General features: G+C 36.0%; 2 protein-coding genes across 4 annotated transcripts; one reads left to right on the top strand and one right to left on the bottom strand.

The window, feature by feature from the left end:
• Nucleotides 1–1,627: 1,627 nt before the first annotated feature.
• LOC110778413 (pentatricopeptide repeat-containing protein At5g61800) lies at nt 1,628–10,852 on the bottom strand. 2 transcript variants are annotated; one of them, XR_008928205.1, is made up of 4 exons: nt 10,329–10,852; nt 6,062–8,063; nt 5,796–5,898; nt 1,628–2,807 (listed from the first exon to the last, which is right to left on the bottom strand). XR_008928205.1 is itself a non-coding variant. In XM_021982973.2 (2 exons), exon 2 carries the CDS (start codon nt 7,751–7,753, stop codon nt 6,146–6,148), a length of 1,608 nt encoding a protein of 535 aa, XP_021838665.1. In that variant the 5' UTR covers nt 7,754–8,063; nt 10,329–10,851; the 3' UTR covers nt 5,946–6,145. The 2 variants fall into 2 exon arrangements, 1 of the variants encoding a protein (XP_021838665.1); XM_021982973.2 differs by lacking the exons at nt 1,628–2,807; nt 5,796–5,898 and having other exon boundaries at nt 5,946–8,063; nt 10,329–10,851.
• On the top strand, nt 1,783–5,091 carry LOC110778414 (wax ester synthase/diacylglycerol acyltransferase 4). Of its 2 annotated transcripts, XM_021982974.2 has the most exons (5): nt 1,784–2,168; nt 2,271–2,846; nt 2,957–3,310; nt 3,706–3,843; nt 4,714–5,091. In XM_021982974.2, exons 1-5 carry the CDS (start codon nt 1,947–1,949, stop codon nt 4,870–4,872), a joined length of 1,449 nt encoding a protein of 482 aa, XP_021838666.2. In that variant the 5' UTR covers nt 1,784–1,946; the 3' UTR covers nt 4,873–5,091. The 2 variants fall into 2 exon arrangements, with proteins under 2 accessions (XP_021838667.2, XP_021838666.2); XM_021982975.2 differs by lacking the exon at nt 3,706–3,843 and having other exon boundaries at nt 1,783–2,168.
• Nucleotides 10,853–17,528: the final 6,676 nt, after the last annotated feature.

The raw sequence follows: 17,528 nt of genomic DNA, 5'->3' as shown, positions 1-17,528 counted from the left end.
TTGATGACACATTGACAATTGATAGTATAGCATGTTTTGCCTTTAAGTTTTAATAATATTATAGATGATAAGTGATGTTCAAAGAGTTTTCGCTATTATTTTCATAACTCGGACCACAACTTAATATTTTTCAATTATATCTACCTTTTGTACGAGTATTTTGCAACAACCCCAAATTAATACTCCCTCTGTCCCAAAATAGTTGTTACACTCTCCTGGGCATACAGTTTAATGCGATAAGTAGTTGTGTGGTTATCAATTATTATTTTATTGAAAAAGTAGATGTGATAGGAGTTAGTGGGTATTTTTTTAATTGAATGAGAGAGGGTGTGGGAAAAAAAAGATTTAGTGGGAAGAGAGAGACAATATAATAATTGTGGGGTCATTCCTAATTTAGAAGTGTAATAACTAATCTGAGACGGACGAAAAAGGAAAGTGTACCAACTAATCTGGGACGGAGGGAGTATTACTTTTTCAATATCCATTTGTGTTATGAATCATTGTAAGGTTATGAGACTTTAAGTCCCATTGGTCATGGGGATGGTTGATGTGGGATTCGTATGATCATGGACTCTCCTCCTCTTGAGCTGGCTTTTGGCTCTTCTATCAGCTTGTATCAAAGGTATAAGAACCGACCTCTACTCTTAGCACCACATGTGACTGATGGAGGTGACGTCGGTCCTCGTCCGGGGCTAGGAACTTTCTCTCTCTTCTACATCTCATCCCTTCTGCCTAGCGCAAAGCCTGCCACATGAGAACATGTAGCTGCGAAGCAGGGTGGTATGTTACGGTCCATTGTAAGGTTATGATACTTTAAGTTCCACATTGGTCATATAGATGACTGATGTGAGATTTATATAGGATCATGGATTCTCCTCCCCTTAAGCAAGCTTTTGAGGATGACTTTTCTATGTTCCTGTATCAATTTGTTCTTGTTTAAAATTCCTCTCGAAAAAAAGGCCCAAGTAAGAAAGAATAAATAGAGACAAAATGAGGAATAGTCATCACTCATCAGACATGGACATTTTGTTCTAAAACTATTGAAAATTATAGAATGATGTAAACTATGCTTATCTATGACATTGCTATTTCAAAATAAAAATGGCATATAATGGTTAATTCGAGTGAAAAAACTTAGAAAATAATATTGGACGTTTAAAGTGCTGAATTTAGATTTGTCCAACTTCGAATGTTTGGGAAATTCCTGTGAGGGCATTTTCGGATATCCATTAGCATTATGACACCATTGAATTCTTGTGAAAAAAGTTGAGAATTTAACAAAAACGTAAATGATTTTATTCCATTAAAACTGGTCACGCAGGAAAAAGAAAAAGTTGGAAAATTAAACGAAATACTCCATCTGTTTTTTTTTAAAGTTACATGTTGACCGGCACAAATATTAAGCAATGTGAGTTGATATTCTTATAATAATAATGCAAGTGGTGGATATATGTTAATTATTTATTGTAAATACTTCGTCTTTGATAGTGAGTGAATAATTTAATGTAAGATGATGTAAGTATGTATAATAACCATAGTAGATAAATATATAATAAACAATGGGGGAGTGGTGGGGGACCTTGGGTGTAATGGAAATATATAACTCCTAAAAAAATACAGTCAGAAATGCTATATGTAACTTGTACCAGAAAAAAAAATATGAAGTATGAACAGCTGCACCTACACTCTAATAATGGTTTCAACTCCCCCTTTAACTGCCATTAATGCAATACGTATTCAGTATAAAAAGTATGCAGAAATGGGTGATGTTTTCTTCAAACTTGACTTCATATAAAACCCATAGCCATAAGAGCGGATCTCCCTCCCATCCTTCCTAAGCCTAACACTATTACACTATTACACTATTACTACTACTACTACTACTACTACTACTACTACTACTAAGTCAAAGACATACAACGTTATTGTGTTTGGAAACAAGGGAAATGGATTCCGGGTTGCAAATAAAAACAGAATACAAAGAAGAAGAAGAAGAAGGTGCAGAAGACGAACCAGTGTCTCCTACAGGACAATACTTCAATAGCAAAACAATGTCAGTTCGTGTCCTTGGAATTTTGGAATCCGAAATTCCCATTGATGAGTCCTGTGCATTACCACTACTTCAGGATCTCTTCCTTCCCATCAACACAAGGTTCTCATCCATTATGGTAATTCTTTCTCATTCTCTCTTGAATTGTCTGCCTCCAACTTCCTAAATCCTAAGTTTATCAGCAAAAACATAACAAGTGTTTTGAAATTGCTCTTCACAGGTATCTGATCACAAGGGTGTAAAACAATGGAAAAGGGTGGAGGTGAACCTTCCAGATCATCTCAATCTTCCCAGATTTCCTGACAACTTGTCCCTCGAAAAATATGATGACTGTTTCGACAAATATATAACCGAAATTGCTATGAAACCACTGTCAAAAGACAAACCATTATGGGAAGTTCACATTTTTAATTACCCAACAAACAAAGCAGCAGCACACCTCATCTTCAAGCTTCACCATGCGCTCGGTGATGGCTTTTCTCTTATGGGAGCACTTCTTTCCTGTATGCAAAGAGCAGATAATCCTTCCCTTCCGTTAACCTTCCCATCAATGCAACCCAGCTCAGAAGCTAACAGAAAAGCTACTGATGATATTGGCTGTCTGCCAAAAACCTTGTCAACAATCTACAATACAACCCGTGATTATGGATGGAGTGTGCTAAAGGGTAGTTTTATCGCTGATGATAAAACACCAATTAGATCAGGGGATGAAGGTGTAGAATTCCATTCAGTACAGATCTCTACAGTTGAATTGTCCCTGGATCAAATTAAACAAATCAAAACAGCAATAGGAGCGGTAAGATCCCCCTTTACTTGATATGGTATCAACTGTATTGGAATTTTGAAATGGAATCTACAATATAGATACATGATGCAGCTACTAACATGACCAGATTACTCCTGCAGACTATAAATGATGTGCTTACTGGTATAATCTTCTATGGGACTCGATTATACATGGAAGCAGCAGGAAAAGGATTTGGTACTTCTGAAACAACAGCACTAGTGTTGCTTAACACTAGAAATATCAATGGTTACAAGTCCATTCAAGACATGGTTAAAACTCACTCTGAAACAAAATGGGGAAACCAGTTTGCATTTTTACATGTCGCACTACCTGAATTATTCAATGATAAATCTTCCAAACCCCTGGAATTTATTTCTGAAGCACAGAAAATCATTAAGAGGAAGAGAAATTCTTTGGCTGTCTATCTCACTGGTCAGAGCCTGGAGTTTTTAAGAAAATACAGAGGTCCTGAGGTGCGTGAATCGCTATGTTAATACTGTCTATCATTAATACTGTCTATCTTTCACTGTGTTAATACTGTCATGTTCTAATTGGCTTATAACTATTATTCAACAAGTCTTTATCATAGATGTTAGTATAGTACCAATGCTTTAATGCTTGTGATCAGATGCTTGAATGAAGTATCTAAGTTGCCATACCAAAGTCTGAATGTCCACACGGGTAGTGAAATGAAGGGGTCCGAGTAACAGAGTTCCCTCATATTAATATGATTGTTTTCTCAGACTATATGCAAAATAGCTTCCAGTTCTGACTAACAAATAAGATGTACAATCTAATGGTTTTGATTCTTAAAGCAACTTTGAAATGCACCAAAAGAATTCTATTAAGTGTGACACTGTTTTTTCAGGCAGCAGCTGAATTTATCCATAGTACACTACAGAAATCAACCATGACAGTCTCAAACATGATTGGTCCAGTTGAACAAATGGCCTTAGCAAATCACCCATGCAAAGGCTTGTATTTCATGGTCGTTGGTGTTCCTGAGGTGAGCTATACTAAAAACAGGAGAAACAGAATGCTAAAATCACTCATAATCCATAACTTCTGTCTATTTTTCATAGAACCTGGAGGGGAAATGGGAACCCGCAGCCCGCAGGAGTGCAGGGTAGGAATCGACTTACTGTCACAGGGGGGAAAGATGGGAATATATATTGTATACCACTTTAGGGGTTTGATTTATTATGTAGGTCCCCACAAGTGAGAGGAACAGGGAGCTGTTACACAACCCTTATCTTTGCTCTTTTCTAAGAAGCATATACTTGCACATTATCTATCCCTTTACATTCATTTCCTTTTCATTACTAAGGGTGCGTTATGTTCACTTGATTTTCACTTATTTTCCTGAACTTAACTGAACTTATTAGAACTTATCAAAACTTATTTTAGTTATAAATTGTACTTGAGTAACCCTTATTTTTCCTGAACTTATTTTTTCTGAAATAAGTGGATATAAGGTGAACAAAAAAAAACCTAAGTCTAAGTCCAACACTTGGAGATTATTTTTCTCATGCATTACACCCATTGTACTGAACTAGAGAGGAGGGGAGGGGGATCTGCACCGCATGACACATCTTCGTTCGCTTTCAAGTAGCTTATACAAGCAAATCATCTACTCCTTTAACATGTAATATCACAACAAATCAGATATCTTATTACAGTGTATAAGATAGGAAATGACCACAAAGTAGCAATACTCTTTGTCTGTATGAATCAAAGATGAACATACTTCCACAAATATATATTTTCTCAATATGATTAAGCAGCAATTTTCTATTGTAGGATCAAGAATTTTTCTGTTTTACCAACATATGATAAACAAATTGATGTTGTAACTAATGATTGTATGAACTTGCAGAGCCTGACAATAACCGTTATGAGTTACATGCGCACATTAAGGATTGCTATTGGCGTTGAAAAGGGCTACATAGATGTGCAGAAGTTCAACTCATGCATAGAAAATGCTTTTCAGCTGATATACAAAGCAGCCGTTAAGATACCTAACGATTACAATTGAGAATTAGCTTTGCTTTTATTCTTAAAAAGGTGGATTTATTATATCCTTATAACTGTTCAATAAATACATACCAAGGCTAGGTTTATCTTATGGAAGGAAATTATAACCCATTTCAAAGAAAATAGGCAGAAAAAGATAATGATAGCTGCTTCATTTTATTTAAAAACTGTGTTTGTATTCATATTGAACTTTTGCAAGGATTTGATCTCTTTTATTAAACATTCCCAAATACCAATTCTTTGCAACCTGCATTGGTTCTAAATAATATGTTACATCTCTTTTATGGCTAATTCTTAAACAACGTCCCCCTGGCCCCTAGGATAATGTATCAGTATCACCCTCTGAAATGAGGGTTATAGTTCCGACTTCGCTCCCTTCTAGCATTATCACTACATCATCCATTCTGCCAAGACCGAAAGCCGTCAAAAATGGACCCAACAAAGAACGACCCTACCTAACCCAAGGTCACTCAAAAGACCAGAACACGAATTGGAACCACATGGAGATAAGGACCTATCATGACCCAAACCTGATATGACCTGACCAAACAATACCCTAACCCAACTGGCAGGCCTGATTTGTCAGCTCTAACAGACTAACCATGTCTTACACTCATCTTCATACACTTTAGTTTGTCTTCATTACACTTAATGCATTGCCTTAATTTAAGCATGCCCTAAGATGAAAATCTCCAATACATTGGATACATTTTTCACCTATATCATTGGTTTCCTAAAATCACATATCTTGATATGGAGTAAGCCTTAGTATCTAAATCATTCGTTTGTTCCATGTCATTACTCATTACCATATACCATCAGGTTTATTATTTGCGCTTATTAAGGTCTATTTTGGACTAGCGAGGTGGGTGAGCACAAAAAGAGAAAGTAAGTGATAAAAAAAGGAAATAGCAGTGAAGATACCTGTTCTATGATCCGTACTTCTAGGAAGGCATCTAGCGCAAACTAGCAATATCTTTTGCTCGCTTCCCCCCTTGCTGAATGTAGGAAACATAATGGTAGAAACCTGCTACAATGAAAACAAGGATAAACAAAAAAATGCCATGGAGTAACTTCTTGGTTCTGACCACTGAACTATTCTTTATAAATATTCCGAAGAAATTTTGTATAACATGTACAAGGCATAATACAGATTACTATCCTGCTGCATTTGTCAAATGAACAATTACCAATTGTTCCATTACATCTGATTGCCGTCCCAGGATCAAACAGATGAAAATAATCAACCACCGCTGTACCACATCCCTATTTAGTTAGAATTTTTGTGGAGAAGCTTCAAATTGGTGGTTTCCTAGGCCACTCAAAACCATATATATCTCATCCGTTTGAGGATGCAAATCATCACCGGCTATAAACTCATGACTAATCCCATTTAATTTAATCAAACTACAAGCAGCATTCTTTGTGATCCTTCTAGTCCTTATGATACTCCTTGTCTTGGCAACATCATCCCACATATCAGAATTAGCATAAATATCAACCATTACTGAGTATAGACCGCTATCTTCAGGGTTCAACTTCTGCATGTGCTTAGCTGCTTCCTCTGCAATTTCAAGCATCCCATGTTTTCTGCAGCCAGCAAGTAAGGCTCCCCAGGTGTAGATGTCACCCTGAATTGGCATATGTTTTATCATCTCTTGTGCTTCTCCAATTAAACCAGCACGTCCAAACAAATCAGCCATGCAGCCATAGTGCTTTAGCTCACGGCGAACCCCATGCATAACATCCATATTCTTAAAAAGCTCACGTGCTTCACAAATTAGACCTGCATGGCTGCATCCAACCAAAACTCCCAAGACACTGACACCATCTGGCCGAATACCATCCGTTATCATCCTGGAAAAATAATCTAAGCATGCTCTGCCATGGCCATGTAAAGCAAGCCCCATTAACAAAGCATTCCATGTGAACAAATTCTTCTCAGAGCTTGATTCAAAAATATTTATGGCCTTCTCAACGCAGCCACACTTGGCATACAAGTCCACCAAGCCAGTGGACAAGAAGGAATCCACTCGAATCCCATTTTCGATTACATAATCATGAACTGCTCTGCCTTGCTCCAGATCTCCAAGTTGTGCACAGGCAGAAAGAACAGAAACCAGAGCAATGTTGTCTGGACGAATTCCAGACGGTGAACGAAGCAAGCTTTTAAAGAGATCAATGGCTTTCTGGCATTCCTTCATATGTGTGTAGCCAGCAATCAGAGTACCCCATGAGACTGCATCACGGATCGTCATTTTATCAAAAAGCAGGTGTGCTTTTTCAATGTCTCCTGCCTTAACAAAGCCATCAATCAATGCATTATAGGATATAATATCTTTATGTCCACTCTCTTCAAACAACAAGCAAGCATCACTGAGGCGGTCCAAAATAGCATACACATGAAGAATGGAATTGAGAACATATATGTCAGTAACAAAGCCAGACTTCACAGTCAGCGAATGAAGGGCAGCGGCAATTGAAGGTACCCGGAGATTACTGGAGGCCTTGATGGCAAAAGGATAAGTGTGGAAGTCTGGAGGAATTGAAATGCGGCGCATATCTTTGAAGAGCATGAGGGCAGATGCAGGAGCAGAAAACAAATTCTGAACTCGCATCATTGTATTATAGCAGAAAGTGGTAGGCGACCTTATAAGGTTGAACACCAAAACAGCATAGTTTGTCAAACTCGAAGAAGCTGCGATGCGATGTGAAGCAGCAAGGCGGGCAATCGTGCATAGAATGTTTGGATGAAGAAAAAAGGAATGAAGAGTGAGGATGCCCGTAGTAATGGCATGGGCATGTATTTGATGAAGCTGGGGGAAGGTTCTGCAATGCCTCAATGAATCTAATATGAAGTGTTTGTTCACTGACATGATCATCCTCTCGGAAGCACTTCTTTCTTATTCACCATAATATTTTTTCCGCATAGTTCAGACCTGGGTGATGAATCACCCTTCTCTGAAGAATCAATCAAGCTCACCACGATTTTAACTTTCCAATACTGAACACAATTGTGCCATACAGCCACCATCTCCAATATGTAGTCTGACACAAGAATGAAACAGAAAATGCAATTTGCATACTGTCTTGAACCAAGCAAAAATCCGTCTATCTTTTGCAGCGCTGGCCACTTTATTTACATTGAAAATACAAAGTCTTCTTGTACCAAAAGAAACAGAAGATATATACCTGAAACCACATTAAAAATTGTAAAATCAATTATTGACATATACAAGTTGTTGTACAATATTAAGCACAATTTTATTAACTCCCTAGGTAAGACAATACATGACTACAAACAAAATTGATCCTCTACTATTTAACCACTATTGCGTAAAGAATTAATTACAGTTCTCTACTTCTTTGAAGTGAAATACCGTTACTTAGGATGCTCCAACCAAGACTGTAACAAACATAATACATTGCAAATTGCAATAGTAGGGAATGGCTGCAAATGTTTGCTAACCTTACCATATATCCTGCAATGGAGGAGCCTCTACAAAGAAGAAAGTTAATTGTATGGTACACATGATAGTGCGACAATACATATACAGGAGGGGGGGGGGGGGGGGATGAAAATACTTTCTAATGCAAAATTGACTGTCCTAGGCACAGCAAGTCCAGAGGAATGGTCATGCGGGTTCAAACATGCTGTAGAACAGGTGCCTGTTTCATGCTTGACGTGCTTTTCTTTTGGGCTGAGTGCCAGCCCTGCCAGGCCACACCCATCACTAAAAAAAAGGCACTCTAACACTATGTTTGGACAGCAATTACGGAAGGAAAGGGAGAGGTGGAAAGGATAGAGGAAAAAAGGGGGTGACGGGAGGAAAGATTTGAGCTTGCATTTTCCTTCAAAATCTTTCCACTGGAAGGATTTGGTTTATTAAAAGGGAAGGAAAATGATCCCCCAAGGCTCCAATTCTCTTCCCTTCCCTCCCTTCCCTTCTCCCAACTTTCCTTAATAAACGGATTGAACTCCCTATTCCAGCAAAACTACACTCATTTCCCCTTCTATCCACCAAATAGTTTGAAGGACTGTGACTCTCATTTTTAAACTTTGCACTTAGTTTAACATAACAATAATGAACTACTGACAGAGTGACAGATACCTGCCATGCATAATGGGTAGTTTCACATATTAGGCGTGTGCAGCAGTGTAAAAGAGTATTACTAACAGAATCACAATTGGCTTTGCATAAAAATAACACCAAATTACAAAAGCAGTCAAAAAAGAATTTCGCATGCTTCAGAGTAGAATCTCAATTCTCAAATGTAACCAAGTCTAAAATGGGATGACTTGAGTATCCAAAATAAGACATGGCATAGAAATCCTCACCCCCTACTTCAACTCGGTATTGCATCAAGTATCTTCCAAATGACAGTAAAGACATGCTACACCCTAGTCTCATAAAACTCAGAAATCGATATTTGGTATACAACACCTTAAAAACTGAAGTACTGAACTACATTCATACAAAGTTCCAAAGTTTTTTCTAAAATCAAAACATGAATGTACCAGCAATTTAAATCATCATTTCCATCACCCACAAGTGTAAAGCCTTAGAGCATGTACATTGGTTGGCTCTTCAAAAAAGCTCTTGGAGGGCTCTCCACTCTCTCTCTCTCTCTACCACCATCTCTCTACAAGACACACTCAATAATTCATTCCTAAAAACACTCAACATTGGTTGGTTCCTCAAGTGAGCTCTCCAATCTCTTTTTTACCATTTGGTGGTCCATAATTAATTGTATTTTTAACTAAAGTTACTATCCAATTTTCAAAGTTATTCCCCACTTTTCAACAAGAATCAACTCGTGGAGGGCTCTTGGACAAGAGCTACCTTGAAGTAGCTCTCCATGAAGAGCTACTCAAGAGCCCCTCAGAAACCACTCAAGAGCCCTAATGTCAAAAGATAGTTCTTCTTATAGAGCTACTTGGAGAACTATTTGGAGAACCCCAATGTACAAGCTCTTATGGTGATTTAAAGTGTTGTTATGAAATGTTTCATTGATTGTAAACAAAAACATATCAAAACAGAACCTATACCAATTTCCAAAATCCAATTCACTGAGGATTTGATTAATATGGTCGGTCCTATTATGCTTTTTCCAATATCAAAACATGAATGCATCCGCAAACTCAATCCCAATGTTTCAATCACCCACAAGTGCCCACTTCGAACCCATCATAAAGTATAATTTCGTATAACATCAACATCTTCTGTTTGAGTACTTAGCATACATAATCTTTGCAATTAGCATATAACCCTAATTGAGATGATTTCCCTGAAATTACACAATTTGGTCAAGTCACAAAATCAAATTAATACAACCCACTTTTTGTTCATCAAAATCTTAAAACGGAGTATTTTATAACAGCACCGATTAATCACAAATTCACAATCGCATTAAGTTAACAAAAGCATAAAATTATCACACAAAAAAAGAGCTTACCCCCACAGAAGACAGCCCACAGTAAGCCGTTTCGTTTTCCTCAATCTCCAAAATCCAAATTCAGAAAGAAGCCGTAGTTCTTTCCGGTAATCCGCCCATAAACCCCAACAGAACGAAACGCATCGTTTCATTATATAAACAAAAAATAAAAAGTTTTTTTCTTTTGAGTGGAAAAAAAATTAAAAAGAAATTAAAAACAACTTCAAAGGCATTGATTGGGCTGTAAAGGCCCATTAGATTAACGTTAAGTTCTAGGGTTTAATATGTGAAGTTGCGCTATAAAAACCAACCACCGCAACAACGATAATCAGTAATTCAGTAGGCGTTCTTCATCTCTACTGATGCTGTAATTTGTATTTATTTTTATGTTTTTAAATTCTATTTCCTACTCCTCTTTCTTGAATTTATAAAGATATGATGAAAATGATGAGAATAATGTTGGATTGATAATGGATTAATCCATTGTATGATGTATCCGCTACGTTCTTACTGATTCATCCTCTACTTCAAAAATTTCAAACTAATTTTTTTTTCCAGATTTCTATTTTCTAATTGAATTTTTTCCAGGAAATCTACGTTGTTTACGATTTTATTGTATTACTTAATAACTAGCTCTTGGATTGAATAAAAGGGTACTATATTACTGTATAATGTAGGTATCCGTCGGGGAAATATCTTGGATTAGTAATTGAGTGAGTCCATGATAATTCCGCTATGCGAGGGAGTATCTTTATAAATTTTCTGGCTATTTGACAACGCACATATGAGTAATTAGCTGGACTAAGGTTGGGAAAAAAGAAACAACCTTTTTTTTTTGTTTATTTCCTAAACATATGAATTGAATAATAAAAATAAAATTAAAAAAAATGGTTACAAAAATTCAAGAAAACTTGTGAACCTAGCAAATTTGATCAGAACTAGTCTGACAGATCATGACCTGATCAGAACTGATCTGTACAGATCATGACCAGATCAGAACTAATCTGTACAGATCATGACCAGATCAGAACTGATCTGTACAGATCATGTCCAAATCATGTCTAGATCAGAACTGTACTGTATATATCATGTCCAGATCAGAACTGATCTGTACAGAGCATGTCTAGATCAGAATTGATCTGTACAGAGCATGTCTAGATCAGAATTGAACTATACATATCATGTCTAGATCAGAACTGATTTGTACAGATCATGTCCAGATCATAACTAAACTGTACATATCAGAATTAATCTGTACAGATCATGTCCAGATTAGAGCTGATCATGTCCAGTTCATAACTTATATGTACAAATCATGTATAGATCAGAACCGATCTGTACATATCATATCCAGATCAGAACTTATATGTCTAGATCATAACTGATCTATCTAGATCATGTATAGTTCTATCTAATATAAGGAATAGTTAAATCATGAGCAAAGTCAAATAAATAATAACAATATTATAAATTTGTGTAATATTTATTTTACACGTAAGTCGTTTAATATTAATAAATGTAGATTTTTGTTTAAACTTAATTCAGAAGAATCGGATCAGACCAGATCAGACCAGATCAGACCAGATCAGACCAGACCAGATCAGATCAGATCATAAAAAATAAGTTCAGATCAGATCAGAAAAAATAAGTTCAGATCAGACCAGACCAGATCAGATCAGGAGAAATAAGGTGAACTAAACAGGGCCTTAATGTACATTTTTCAAATGTCAATTTTTTAAATTTTACTAATATATAATTGCATATAATTACGGTCAAAAGAATTTGTAATGGTTTTGGGGGAAATGCCGACCTAATTATTTTTGGGGGAAATCAATTCAGTAAATCAATTTTGACCTAATTAATTTTGGGGGCTACCATTAATAGAGCATCGAATTCAACAAAGAGAAGAGAGGATGTAGGTGGTCGTGAACTTCGCGAGAAATTAGGGCATAAACCAACAATATCGTCTGCTTGTGATGATTTACACCACAAAAGTTTGCATAGGGAAGACTGTACTTATTGGTCAAATATGTGGCATCAAAGCATACTACATCTCCAAAATCTTCATATGTTGCCCCGCTTTTCGCATCAACCCAAACTATGCTTTGAAGACCACCGTCTGTAGCGTACCTTTCCATGTGGAAGAAGTTATGATTATCAGTTGTCAACTTGTTAAAGTAATCCACCATTGCTTTTGCATCACCACCACTTAGTTTCAGTTTCAAATCTTTCCGATTTTGATATTGAAGGTCCTTTGTAGTGAAGGGAATATTTCCACTTCATCCCTCTCCTCGACCAGTAATTTAATTATATCAACATCTTTCATACCCGCCTTTTTGCTAGTCTTAACCCGTCTTACCAAGTGTTTCTCTTTCTCCTTCATATTGCGTTTCATATATGCAGTCACATCCATGGATTTCATCTGTGTAGGTTGGTGATTCCTATGGTCAGACAACGCTCTCTTGATAACTCAAACATCCTCATCGTTTAGGCTACCATAAATTTCAATTGGACATCCCACTTATTTAGATCTCCGATTTGGAATTGTGGCACTCATTAGTTGTTTTGTTAGATTGCTAAGATCCAAGTACTGCTTGGATAGAGTTAGCTTTCCATAGCACTCACAGGTCCAACTTCCACAACGCTTCTGTTTTACATGACCCTTCGGCATTCGACGTCTTGTTTGAACTAGAGGCACACACAATACCAAATCTCTTTTACTTCCATAGATAAAGAAATATCTATTAGAAATTAAACACAACTTAATTAAACCGACGAAAGCTCGTGTTGCAGTTTATGGTCAAAGTCGGGTATGTCGAGATGCCAAAATATCAAACATACCATGTTGCGGGGAATTTTGTTAGAGATTGCATTACAAGTCTCCTACTACTTAAAATTTGGGAAGCCACGTGGAGATAGGAATGAAATTAGGAAGCTCAAGTGAACATGGGATTTCTTTTTGGCATGTATTTTACTACGACGTTTCTATCCTTCTTTTAGTTTCCTAGTTTAATGAGATGTATAATTAGGAAATAGATAGAATTTGGTATGTATGGGCTATTAGTACGATCAGATTGACTCTTGCACCGGAGATCAAGTACAACGTCTTAGAGGAAAATAATCCAAAAGAGTTGTGCGAGAAATTGATTAAGATCTACGCATCTAAGTCATTGGTCAACGAGTTGTTCTTGAAGAACGACCTTTATTCACTCGAGATGGAGGAAGACAACGCACTACAAGATCATCTAAATAAGTTTAATGACTTGATCACCCGATTGGGGGTGATTAGATGTGAAAATCGGGGAGGAGGACAAGGAAATTTTATTGTTGATATATCTCCCTAAAAGGTATTACTTTGTGATAACTAGTTTACTTGTAATGAAGACACCAATTTCTTTGGACGATATTGCGGTTGCGTTATTTGAGGCGGGGAGGTTCATGAAGCAAGGGGGAATGTCATCAATTATGGGAGGAGCAGGATTGGTAGCGAAGGGTAGTAGAAATAAATGTAAAGGCAAAAAATAGGACGAGAAATACAAACCCTAACATCAGGTGTTGATATTGTGACGAGATAAGACATATTCAATCAAAGTGTACTAGGTACAAGGAATACTTGATGGCGTTGAGGAGCGGTAAGGCTGGAGGTGCTGCAGCTATTTCTATTAATGAGGATATGACTCTCATGGTGGATGAGAGTAAAGATCCAAAAGAGGGTTGGATTTTGGATTCGGGATGCTCACAACACATTTTTTGTAGGAAGGAGTGGTTTACTTCTTATTAACAAAGTGATGGATTGTGTGTTATCTTGCCTAATGGGGAAGAGGCTAAGGTTGAGGGCATAGATAAGATTGATATCAAGACACATGATGGGAGTACTCGAAAATTAGGAGAGATAAGGTATATTTCGAGACTTGATCGCAATCTCATATATTTGGGTTGTTTGGATGGCATGGGTTATGCTATTCATATTGAGTGAGGTCATTTGGAGGTCACCAAGGCTAGTAGTTGATCTTGAGAGGACGACGTAACAAACAAAATCTCTTCATACTTGAAAGAAGTAGTGGGGGACAAATTTTGGCTCAAGGGAAGGCAAGTTCCGAAAGTGTTAGTTAATTCGTGAGGAAACTAAGTTGAATTTAAGGAAAGGTATGTTAGGAATTGAACACAACTTAATTAAACTGACGAAATCTCGTGTTGGAGCTTGGGGTCAAAGCCGGGTACGTAGAGATGCCAGAATATCAAACATACCATGTTGCGAGGGGTTTTGTCAGAGATTGCATTACGAGTCTCCTAGTAATTGGAATTTGGGAAGCCACGCGGAGATAGGAATGGAATTAGGAAACTCAAGTAAACATGCATGAGATTTTTTTTTTTTTTTGTTGGCATGCATTTTACTACTACTTTTCTATCCCTTTTTAGTTTCCTAGTTTAATGAGATGTATAATTAGGAAATAGATAGAATTTGGTATGTACGTAAGATGTTATATTTGGAGGACAAGTTATTGTATCTTAGTATATGAGGGTTTTTAGCTTAGCCTATAAACGGAGGATTAGGCCTAGCTAAAAAATAAGAGGGAAAAAACACATTGGTGAGAGAAATTATCAATTGAGGGCTATTGTATTATTTTGCAGGAACTTAATAATACGATAATATTTGAGAGGAAAAAATCTAAATTTCCTCATAAACACTTGTGTCTTTTATTATTGTTTTTGCTATTTGTTCTACTTTACAGGGTTTGTTCGTAATTATTCGTGACACGTGTTTGGTTATAACGATATCTATGCGCAACTTCTTATGTAGAAAATTGCGTGCCAATCGTAGGAGGATCAATTTCTTCTTCTTTTCCAAAACTTGTAGACACAATCTTCTTTCTCGGCGTCCTATAAGGATCAACACTATCACCCCTCCTCATTATACTCCTCGTAATACTGCAATTACCATTTCTAATCAACAACTAAATAACCCATGTACCGAATTATAATATTAGTTACTAATTTTCTATGCACATGATGTGTGCTTGTAATTTGAAAACGCACACACAATTATAATTATTTGGTTAATTATTTTATCCCCTTTTATTGATATTTTTTTCTTAGTTTTAAGATTTGGTAATTTTAATATCTTTTAAATTAATTTTCTTTAATATTGTAATATAAAATATTTTTGTGTTTAATTTGTTTTTATTTTTTAATTTAAATAAAGGGTAAAATATGTAATCACTATTTACGCAGCTCAAATGTTTTCTTATGCAGTAAGTATAATTCAATAATCTATACCTAGTATCTGTAACAAGTAGTATTTAAAAAGGATAACCATATATGATTAGATGACACGTGTCACCTCATTCTTTCATCTATGGATTCTTTTTGTTAGATGACACGTGTCACCTCCTTTTTTCCTCCATGGATTTTTAATTTTTTTAATTTTTTTTTCAATTTTTAATGGTGTTTGTTATATGATGCATTCAACACATCTTCCACTTCATCTTCCTCATCCAACATCAATTCACCATTAAATTCATATTCAACCTCTACTTTTTCATCTCTCTCTTTAACACTTAATATTATTTTACATATTTTTTCAACTTAGAAATTTGATCACCTCTATATAAATCATATACTCTAACTAAAATCACAATCCCTTAAAAAAGTTAACTCTTTAACAAACGGCTTAACAAACACTATAAACGGGCTCCAAAACTAGTTAAACTTAATACTTCCGGGTTTCAATTACTTTCGGGCGTTCAACTTGAATTCAATAATTAAACCAACTAAATAACCATGTTCTGAATTATAACAATAGTCATTTTTAATCCCGCCTAAACAAATGTTTAGTCAAAATTCAAAATACTTGCTCAATAACCAATCTATTATCTATTATTATATACTAAAAGATACACCAGGAATGACACGTGTCGATTCCTGGTGTGATTTTTTCCGCCAAAAATCACTTTCCCAATAAAGTGTATTTGTTTTATTTTATTTTTATTCTCTCCCTTTTTTTATAAATTATTTATGTATGGAAACAAAATTTAGTTTATAAATTATAGCAATAATAGATACGACGTAATAATAATTATTATTATAAATTGGTAATATTTTAGCCAAATCATTGTATTAATAATGGAATATATATCACTCAAAATTTTGGTCAAATTACTATATTAGCATTTTAAATACGGAAATTTCATGAAATGCTCTCGAGTTTTGCCATAATTCACCAAACGCCCATCAAGTTTCAATAATTCATAAAATACCCCTCACAATTCGTACAAATACCCAACATACCCTTACTAATAACGGGTCGTTGGTCCGCCGTTAGCCAAGTTTCCAATTCACCCAAATGCCCCTATTCTGAAACTTATTTCACCAAATGCCCCTATTAGGAAACTTATTTCACCAAATTCTCTAAATTTAAATATAGCTATTCTGATGTTCAGACGGCTAGTTTTTGTGTTTGAAAAGTGGTTCTTGGTCATGGTTGGCTATAAAAGCCCCTTTGCTGAATGGTTCTTGTATTTTAGATGTAATTTTACTTTACTTTGCTAATTTCATAAGATTTGTGTCATGAGTTTTCTTTCAAAATCATCTTCCACACCCAATCATTCCACATATATTAGGGTACCTAACAAATTTTGTTATTGTGGTAGGAATGGAGGTTGAAGTGGTGTTCCACAAGCTCTTCTGGATAGCTGCTAATGCTTTTTGGGGTAGTTTTTTGCACATCTGTTTTGATCTTGCACATATTCGTTGAGTAGAAAATAACATTAAATGTAGTTGGTGTAAAGATGTTTTGTAAGTGAAGCTAAAAACAGAAATGCTTCCCACTTTGGTATTTTGTGCAGATTATGCAACATCAATTATTTATGAAATGTGAATTTGTTTCTCATTACTTGTGTTTACTTCATGATTACAAACAGTAAAATTACAAACATCAATATCCCCATTTGTATTACAACTTTGACTACTTTTTGTTGTTGTTTTAGCTTCTTCTTCATTTGCTTCAATTCTTCTTGCATCTTACTGTTTCGCCTGTTTTCAATACTTTCTCATTCGTCTAAGCTTCCCCCGCATTGTCCTTCGTGTTGTTGCCCCTTGTTTTTTTGCTCAACTACTCCCTTTCACCATCTCAGATTGTTTCAAGGATCACACTTGTAGTACAACCTTTGTGGATTGAGTGTTGTATTAGAACTTCGAATGACAAATTTCCTACCACAATAA

Source organism: Spinacia oleracea, chromosome 2, assembly GCF_020520425.1.
Source record: "Spinacia oleracea cultivar Varoflay chromosome 2, BTI_SOV_V1, whole genome shotgun sequence".
Classification (NCBI taxonomy): Eukaryota; Viridiplantae; Streptophyta; class Magnoliopsida; order Caryophyllales; family Amaranthaceae; genus Spinacia; species Spinacia oleracea.
This window is presented reverse-complemented; position numbering and strand designations above follow the sequence as displayed.

Excerpts from the sequence above, each read along its gene's own strand:
- LOC110778414 (XM_021982974.2), top strand. The coding sequence starts at position 1,947 with ATGGATTCCGGGTTGCAAATAAAAACAGAATACAAAGAAGAAGAAGAA. Across the intron at positions 3,311-3,705 it reads GAAAATACAGAGGTCCTGAG|GCAGCAGCTGAATTTATCCA; the intron begins GTGCGTGAATCG and ends CTGTTTTTTCAG. Across the intron at positions 3,844-4,713 it reads TGGTCGTTGGTGTTCCTGAG|AGCCTGACAATAACCGTTAT; the intron begins GTGAGCTATACT and ends ATGAACTTGCAG.
- LOC110778413 (XM_021982973.2), bottom strand. The coding sequence starts at position 7,753 with ATGATCATGTCAGTGAACAAACACTTCATATTAGATTCATTGAGGCAT.